Here is a 9,928-nt window from a genome sequence, read left to right as displayed (position 1 = left end):
TATAGTTCCAAGTCAGGATTGTGTGGCTTGGAGGGGAATTTGCAGGTGGTAGTGTTTCCATGCATTTGCTGCCCTTGTCCTTCTAGGTGGTGGAGGTCATGGATTTGGACGGTGCTGTCAAAGGAGCCTTGGTGAGTTTCTGCAATGCGTCTTGTAGAACCTGCTGCCACTGTGTGTTGGTGATGGAGGGAATGACTGTTTAAGCTGGTGGATGGGGTGCCATTCAAGCGGGCTGCTTTTTCTTGGATGGTGTCAAGCTTCTTGGTTGTTGTTGGAAGCTGCAATCAACCAGGCATGTTTACGGGTGATACAAAACTTGGGCCTGAATTTTTCATCCGTCAGGGTGCGTGTGATCAGCAGACCTAGAAAGCAGACAGGAAGTGGGCCTTTGGCCGCAATCGGCCCCCGACAGCGATTTCACACTGCTGGCCAATTAACGGCCAGCCAGCATGAATCGCACGCTGAGAAATGCTCAGAACTGCCAGGTGGGGGCAGGAAGAGGGTGGGCACTTACCCAACTGAGGGTGCAGGTGAGCGCTTCTAATGATCTCCCTGAAGGCAGACAGTTGCCCCAGGGAGCTGCAGACATCCACAGAATAAAGGAAATGACAAAAATGCTGCAAAATATGTCCATGCAGCACATTGATGCACCTGAAAGAATACCTCATTAAAAATACAGGACCGAGATATCTCTTTTTATTTTCCCATGGAGATTTCATCCCACCCTGGATCAAGGTTTGAGCAAAAATGTAAAGGCCGTCTGGCAGATTGGTCCATCCGCCAACCGTAAATGTCGGTTGGCCACATAAAATCGCTGTTAACCGCGTCATTAATGGGCTCATTTGCCCACTTATTTGTTGGAGGGCTCGCTTCCGACTGCCGCGCGTGCCCGCCGAGTGAAATATTGCAAAAGTGCGCAATGACATCGGGATGCTCGCCTGATGTCATCTCGCACTATTTCATGTACGTTTGGGCCGCGCACACACCTGCCCACGGGACGTTAAATTCTGACCTTGGGAGTATTGTGAATTGCGAGGAAGACAATGTAGAACTTCGAAAGGACATAGACAAGTTGGTGGAATGGGCGGACAAGTGGCAGATTAAGTTCAATGTGGAGAAATGTGAAGTGATTCAATTTGGTAGGAAAAGCATAGCGAGGCAATATAAAATTAAGGGCACAATTCTAAAGGGGGTGCAGGAGCAGAGGGACCTGGGTGTGTATGTGCATAAGTCAGTGGAGGTGGGAGAATAGGTTGATAGTGCGGTTAATAAAGCATACAGTATCCTATTATTAATAGGGGCATAGAGTACGAGATCAAGGAGGTAATGTTGAACTTGGATTGGATACTAGTTCGGCCTCAGCTGGAGTATTGAGTCCAGATCTGGGCACTGCAGTTTAGGAAGGATGTGAAGGCATTGGAGAGAGCACAGGAAAGATTCATGAGAATGGTCCCAGGGCTGAGAGACTTCAGTTATAAAGATAGATATGAGAGGCTGGGATTGTTTTCCTTGGAGAAAAAAACGGCTGAGAGGAGATTTGATAGAGGCATTCAAAATCATGGGGGGTCTGGATAGAGTAGATAGGGAGAAACTGTTCTCGCTCATGAAAGGATTGAAAACAAGAGGGCACAGATCAATTGAACTAATTGGTAAAAAAAAGAAAAAATGACATGAGGAAAAATGTTTTTGTGCAGCGTGTGGTTAAGATCTGAAATGCACTGCTTATGAGTGTGGTGGAGGTAGGTTCAGCTGAAGCATTTGAAAGGGAATTAGACAGTTATCTAAATAGGAAGAAGTTGCAGGGTTATGGTCTAAAGAAGGGAGAAAGGCACTAAGTGAATTGCTCATTCGGAGAGCCAGTGCAGACACAACGGGCTGAATGATCTCCTGCACTATAATGTTTCTGTGTTTCTCTGTAACCTTTATAGAATACTGGTTTGGCTTCAACTGGAGTGTTTCGTCAATTCTGAGCACCACACTTTAGGAAGGATATGATGGTTTTAGAGAGGGTGCAGAAAAGGTTTACAAGGATGGTTTCCGATCTGAAGAACATTAGTTACATGGACAGATTGGAGACGCTAGTGTTATCTCCTTATAGAAGAGACAGTTGAGAGAAGATTTGACAGATGTGTTCAAAAACTGAGGGGTCTAGACAGAGTCAATAGAGAAATTGTCCGCATTGGCAGAACTCAAGAATCAGTGGATACAGATTTAAGGTGATTTGCAAAAGAAACAGAGACGATGAGGAAGAATTTTTTTTTGCAGCAAGTGGATATGATCTGGAATTCACTGCGTGAGAGTGTGGTGGAGGCAGATTCAATTGTGGCTTTCAAGAGAAATGGATAAGGGCCTGTAAAGAAAACATTTGCAGGGCTATGTGGAAAGGGTGAGCGAGTGGGACTAGGAGAGTTGCTGCTGCAGAGAGCTGGCATGGACACAAAAGGGCCAAATGGCTTCCTTCTGTGCTGCAACCATCCTATAATTTGTTGACAAAATCACTAAATGTTCATACACGAATACAAAAAATAATGCAAAAGGTTAACAGAATGTTGGCCATTATCTCAATGGGTTGTGACATGAAAGTGTGGGAGCAATGCTTCAGTTCTATTGAGTTTTGGTCACGCTCCTATCTGAGCTACTGCATTCAGTTTTGGGTACAGACCTCAGGAAAGATACATTGATCTTGGAAGTGATTCAGTGCAGATTCACCAGAATAATAGCAGACCATGAAGCCAGGTTGCATAAAGTTGGTTTATATTCCATGGAGCTATGGAAGTGCAAAAGTGATCTAATTGAATTAAGTATTTAAACTTGTAAAGAATTTGTTAAGGGTTGATACAGATGAACAATTTTAGCAGAATCCAGAACAGTGGGGCACAATTTTAAAAATAGAACTAAACTATTCAGGAGTCAAATCAGGGAGGTGTTTACTGGAAAAATAACAGAACTCAGATATTTCACAACAAGTTCTGGATACTGGGTAAATTAAAACTTTTAAGGGCAAAATTAATAGTTTTTCTTTGAAGGAATGTGGAATTGAGGTACAGATCAGCCAAGATCTCATTGAATGGTTTACTGCTGTCCACATGTCCCTCTTTTTCTAATTGCCTTCAAGGATGAATCTAGGGGATCAACAAACTCATCAAAACATAACCAAATAATTTTGGTTTTATAATTACACTTTGTCTGATGGTGCAGTAATCAAGTGTTGACTGGAATATTAGCTTCGACAGTTAAGTTACAGAAGTGACAATAAGTGTGTCATATTATCCTAACGCTTGGGATGTGAACATTATAGCGCATTCCGAGTTACGTTTCCAACAATGACTTCCTACTATATCCCACACATTTTAATGTAGTTCATATTGATGTACGAGATGGAAGAGACCCTTTACATGTATTAGGCATTTCGATATTGGGAATAGATCAATAACGAAAGCTGCCACAAGGCGGCGCCGTTGAAAATTGAAACGAGGAGTGCGGTTTAAAGCAGTAATGAGCCTAAGGGGTGACATTTTACTGTGGCTGAATGGTTAGATAAACGTTATTTTAAAACGCAATATTTATACTTGCTTACAATTTCCTACCCATGAAACACGTGCAGTACACTGAGTTTTTTTTACACGAGTTCACAGCTGAACTTTCTAATCATTTATATATTTTTTCACAAAAATATTAGAAATATTTCTGGTTGCTAAGCTTCCATTGCAGGCAAATGCTCGATTTTTGAAATAATCAGGATTTTTGCTGGCTAACAGCAGATTTATTCGTGATTTAAAGAAAATAGATACAGCGAAAAGTAAACAGAACGAAAATGACAGTGACAAACTGTTAGACATGTCTGCGCATAAAGTACTGTGGGAATAACGAAGTAATTTTAGGATAGATACTGTATCTATCACATCTTCAACAGCGTTGCACTTATTGTTGCTTGCTTGAGTTTTTTATTTATTTATCTTGACGTCTCACTGGAAAGGATTATTTAAATTCGGACAGAATTTTGAACTAGGCAATGAAAGCATTCATTTAGCACTGCTCTTGCCAGTCTTTGAAAGTGGAGTGGGCTTGTGACATCAAAACCAGAGGGATTCGCGATGACAGCAATTCCAAACTGCAGCCACCCTGGCACTTAGATCAGACTGAGAGCTCGGCATCTGGCAGGCAGAATCAGTAGTGAACCTCGAGAATCGATAGCTCGCGTTGCATCTCGCCCAAATCGGACAGGGGGATATTAACTGTTATGGCAACGTCAAATAATGTTTTGTTTGACTATGGTCTTTCCCATCAATAATTCACACCGGGACTTATCGATCAAGAAAGGTTTGTGGGTGTTTTTTTTCAGTCCGAGAAGAGAGATTTACAAGGGACGGACGACTTTAAGGTGCAATGTTTTCAGGAGGGAGTTCTGCTGATTCGTACTGGGATATCCAGATATAGAGCAGATTAAGAGGAGCTGTTTCGCTCGTACAGCAGAAACCTAGGAAGAAGGAGAAGAAAAGGAGGGGGATCCAGGAGTTTGGCTGGACGGAGAGGGAGGCTTGTTTGGCGATCTTTGGTTGGCTAGTGTTGCCCGTGAGAGGTCTGGTGGTGGCTGCTGTCGAGAATGATGCTGTCCATGGTGCTGGTGGCGGTGGCTGGACTGGCGCTCTCCACGGTGCCGGTGATGACACAGAATGACACGGAACCCATCGTCCTGGAAGGGAAGTGCCTGGTGGTGTGCGACTCCAATCCGACTGGTGACTCCAAGGGCTCATCCTCCTCCTCCCCGCTTGGGATCTCTGTCCGCGCCGCTAACTCCAAGGTGGCTTTCTCGACCGTGAGGAGCACCAACCACGAGCCATCCGAGATGAGCAATAAAACTCGGATTATTTACTTTGATCAGGTAACCTGACTGAATTAGAAATAAGAACGCACAACAGGAGGTTTCACTTTAAAAGACAACATTTAAATGAAGAGCTGATTGTCAGATGTAATTCAATGCTACACGTTATATTAGCGAAACGATGAAGGTGGTTGGATGATTCCAGATGTTTAAATGTAGAGATGCAGGTGACATTGTACAAGGGTTAAGTATTCAGTGGGTATTTCACTCCACAAATCGATTTATTTACATATCCCTCTATCTGTGAACAGACCCAGTATTATAAAGAAGGAGGATTAAGAGTGGGTTACACAGGCGAATGGTGCAACAAGTGTTAATAAGCAGAGAGTCTCGATTATAGAAAACTGCCTGGTATCACTGATACTAAATACACTGGCATGGAGCGATAAAATTTGATGAAACGGCGTTGTGTTAAGTAAGGAATAATTTTAAATGAGGAAAAAAATAGGAAAGGATGCGCTCAGAATATGTAATTACATAATCATTACCAATAAGTAGAAATGGATTCATAGCCGCTGGCACTCAATGGAAATAAAAGAAGCTAAATATAAAACAATTCATTAAAATCGAACATTATCTGCACTTTAATATTCATAGGTTCCAGCATGTGAGCGGTATTACAGTCATGAACTCAGTTTGATAATACTGCGCGGTCTCGATTTCAAAATTGCCCGTCAGGGGTTTATATTTTGGTAAGACAAATAAACTTACCGGAGAGAAGTAGCTTATGATTCTCGTTTCAGGTAATAGGATCTTACTTCAGAAGTGTTAGCTAGATTTTTTTTTTAAAGTCACGTAAGGAATCACAAACACGCATTGCATTAATAACTTCACACCTCAGTTTCACATTTCTTAAAATGTAAGCATGGGTGAAATTCGCATGTTATCGGTTTATGACAGAAAGGATACATTGCCATTATAGGTCAGGGTCATCAACACTCTGAGTCAGGTTAGCTCAATTTTTTTTTCCACAAAGTGGTTAATTATTTACATTTTACTCAACTTTTCATGTTTTATTTTCAGACAGTCATCTGCATGTGTGTCAGGCGTCATTGTTAGGAATCGGCCAGTGACTGTAGATTATGACTTCATTAATATCATTCGGCATGTAGGTTGGAGGAATATCGATTCACGAGGAATATATGGATCTTTTCAGACCAACTAAATGTTGAATTGATACGAATGTCATCTGTATCAACTATCAATATAATATAGGATAATGATGGGATGGAGAGTCGGAGATATTTTTTTTCCCATTTAGACAGTTTTAAGTAGCACCAGCTGGGGATAGATAACATGATAATATAATTATAATATACAATACATTATAATATACTGTAATACAATATATTAAAATTAACCCGTGATTACCCAGCGGCTCTAAGCTCAATGATTTTCCTCCAGGCTGACAGCATGAACTGATCGAGTTCTCTCTCTCTCCCTCTCTCTCTTTTGCAGATCTTGGTAAATGTGGGTAATTGTTTCACCCTGGAGTCAGTCTTTGTAGCCCCAAGGAAAGGCATTTACAGTTTCAACTTTCATGTAATCAAAGTGTACCAGAGCCAAACTATTCAGGTCTGTATGTTAATGTTTATAGCTATTGAAATTCCCATCACAACAATGTGGTAATTTAACCCTATCCGTAGCTATCCAAATGCAGGCCGGCTGTGACATATACGACTAATACTGCAAAGACACAGGGACTGATACAAGTATGAACTCACGACTTTATAAATGCATTTTCTGACACAAATCTGCCACAGAGGTCATGGCATCACTGAAGGATATATCATTATTGTATTTTTTTTCTAGAATGATTGAGGTATCATTAAAAGCGTAAAATATCATTATTTTAAATGTGAAGTTATAGTTTCTCAATATGAAACGGGTCTAAATCACAAATAGGAAGTTAGGGTCAGAAGCTGCGCTTTGAGTTTCCTCTTGAGGACGAACTCTGCCATTGGAATTTGCAATTGTTAAATTACGAGCTATGTAGAGATAAACTTAAAAAGGGGATTCACTGCACTAAGTGCCTGGTATTTGATTACAACTACAATGTGGGAGAGGAGAGCTAGAAGCTCTCTGGTTATAGAAAATTTATAAGGAACCTTTCAGCCAGCTGATATAATGGCCTGTAGCACTAACCAACTTTATCATTCAGTTCATCGGCTAACACTGACTTTAGGGTAGAACTTAATACATCAATGTTGTTTGAATTCCATAGTTGTGTGGAATTTATATTTGTGAAACCTTCCATTGATACTGGTAAGAGATCCACCTATTTAAAGTGTGTTTATTTATGGTTAATTTCTTTGGTAACATTTGATGTGTATTAGGGTGAAGAATATCAATGCTGCAGCAGAGAGCACTTACTCCATTATCAGTATCAAATATTCAGATATTGTGGGGTTAACTTCAGATCCACACTTGCCCTGCACTAATCTAAAATTATTATTTTTCAGCAATTCTGTAACTCTTGCCTTTACTACACCAGCAATTTGTTTACCATGTTAATGAGTCTAGCAATTTAAAACAATTCATAACCAGATTAAAAGCAGTTCATGTGGTGGCTATAAGTCAATTTGGAACTGAGTTTGAATTGTCTGAACGTGCTTCACACGGAACCTTTACTGTCATTAGCCAGAGCAGTCCTTTAACCTGGGATAGACTCAAAGTGAAAAAGCAGAGTGAAAATGATATTGCTAACCCAGTCCCTCCTCTATTATCATCTATACTGTTTATTTCTAGTTGAGCCTTTCACTGTCATTTTATTAACTTCTCTCTGTACATGGACAACATTGTTGAACTTTAATAATTTTGGAGATTCAACGGGTGAATATTTTGCCTTAAAGGCATGGTTAATAATATAATATATTGGACTTCTGGTGATCTTATTCACAGATCATTATGTTGTTCCCACACAAACTTCTAGTCAAATATTGCCTTTAACATAGAAAAATCTCCCAAGGTTCATTGCAGAGTTGTAACAAAAAGCAAACACTTAGACAAATAAAGTGATATTAGGAAGCACCAATCAGATGGGTTTACAGGACGATCTTAAAGAAGAAAAGGAAGGTAGAGAGGTGGAGGCTGAAGTCATGTCTGCAAATAATGTGGTAGAAGTAAGAGATGCACAAGAGTCTGAAGTCAGTGGAGTGAATAATTGGGATGGGAATTGTAGGACCTACGGAAGTCACAGAGTTATGGAAGGGTGGGGCCATTGCAGGATTTGAACAACATTGTTGCCCCCTTAACAGCAGTAACCTTAACAGCTCCATTCTGTTTTACCAACCTGCTTGTTCAATGCCTCTGTTTAGAACTAACCTCTCATCAACCCCACTCGCTCACCCACCACTGGCCACTGGACTCTGCTAACAGGTTCATTTTCAGTGTCCCTATCTGCATTTCCCTCATTAATGTTCTTTCATTTGTGAACAAGGCCCATGTTGTCCATGACCATATTATATGTGATCTTACTGACAGCCAGTGTAACTTAAAACTGCTAAGAGGAAATTGACAAAATCAGATTGGTCACACATTTTACATCCTGTACAGTTTGACTTTTCATTGAATTCAATGAAGCAAAGGGGTACTAAATGAATGGTCAATCCAATCCTGCAGTTTCCCACCAGGAAGTGGGAGTTGAGTATTATGCAACTTCATTCAGAAGTTTTCTTTCCCTGCCAATGTGGGCAGTAAACTTTTGCAACTCCAAATCATAGCTAGCCTGGTTTAGCGTTTTATTGCAACATTGATAACACAGGAATCAGCATTAACCACAGCGTGGGACATTTTACTTCCATTACATCATCATTATCATCACCAACACTATTACTTTCTTTATCCTCTATGTTCTTATGACCAAAGGAGATGGTAACATATCTGCCCCTTTGTTACCTGTATGTTATCCGGACCTATCATCATCTGCATTCACTTTCTTAGAATGGTATTTTCTGATGTTGTCAGATCTTGTACAACCCTGATATAGAAGCAATGATATTGATTTTAAACTGCAGCTCAAACCATGCCTGATGAAGGACAGTGGGGGTGATGATTTCATATTTAAGATTGCGTAATTGTAAAATTTCTTTCCAGTCATTTTATTTTCACTTTGCCTCTCCAATGTTGAATTTCAGTAGCTCAACCTTCCTATTTTTATTCATTCCGTTTTTAGTTTGGGATATTTTTCCATTTTCCTTAGGTGATGGTGCTGTTTGTTTCCAACTTTCTCATTACATTTTTCTATAACTTACTTCTTTTCTTGTAGTGATTTTACATTCATCTCAATAACCCCATCCCTTGTTATCATCATCATGAATTCCTGAGGCCATTTCAACTTCTGGCATTTGGTCCAGTACTTTCTCTGATAATGATATTTAATTCTGTATTCTTTAGCACCCTGTAGCCTTTTCTCTTTTTATTCTGACTTTTACTCCTACCAATATTGGTGTGACCTGCCCCATTGGTTCCAATACTGTTTCCATGAACCACACAATGCCAACTTCCAACTGTTTCTGATTCCTGAGGCTACAGTAGTAGGATTTCCTTCTCCTTTTTAAACAGTTAGTAGATTTCCTGTATTTTTTATGAATAGTCTGTGGTCTGGGGCACAGTTGTTATGCTCGACAACAGCAACAACATATATTTTTACAACGCTTTTAACATAGAGTGCTTGCAAGAACACTATCAATAGAAATGTTTTTGACACCAAGCCACAGAAGGCGATATCAGGACTTATGACCAAAAGCTTGGTCAAAGAATTAGGTTTTAAGGATCATCTTAAAGGAAGAAAGAAAGGTGAAGAGTAAGAAAGATTTAGAGAGTAAATTCCAGAGCTTAGGGACAAGGTAGCTGAAAGCATGGCCACCAGTGGTGGAGTGATTAAAATTGGGGATGTGCAAGAGGCCAGATTTTACAAGTGCAGAGATCTACAAGGCTTGTAGGTCTGGAGGACTTTACAAAGATAAGGAAGGCTTAGGTCAGGGAGAGATCTGAAAATAAGGACGAGGATTTCGACATTGTTGAATAGGGAGCCATTGTAGGCAG

At 40.3% G+C, this 9,928-nt stretch overlaps 1 protein-coding gene across 1 annotated transcript in view; it reads left to right on the top strand.

Moving 5' to 3' along the window:
* The first annotated feature begins 4,597 nt into the window (after positions 1-4,597).
* The window catches only part of cbln4 (cerebellin 4 precursor), a 171,898-nt gene continuing 166,567 nt past the window's right edge, over positions 4,598-9,928 (top strand). Inside the window, exons 1-2 of the mRNA XM_078556306.1 lie at positions 4,598-4,882; positions 6,341-6,457. Of these exons, the coding sequence (XP_078412432.1) occupies positions 4,604-4,882; positions 6,341-6,457 (396 nt within the window). The 5' untranslated portion in view covers positions 4,598-4,603. The remainder of the gene's footprint in view (positions 4,883-6,340; positions 6,458-9,928) is intronic.

The sequence above is a fragment of the Cetorhinus maximus genome, chromosome 13, assembly GCF_964194155.1.
Source record: "Cetorhinus maximus chromosome 13, sCetMax3.hap1.1, whole genome shotgun sequence".
Taxonomy (NCBI): Eukaryota; Metazoa; Chordata; class Chondrichthyes; order Lamniformes; family Cetorhinidae; genus Cetorhinus; species Cetorhinus maximus.
This window is presented reverse-complemented; position numbering and strand designations above follow the sequence as displayed.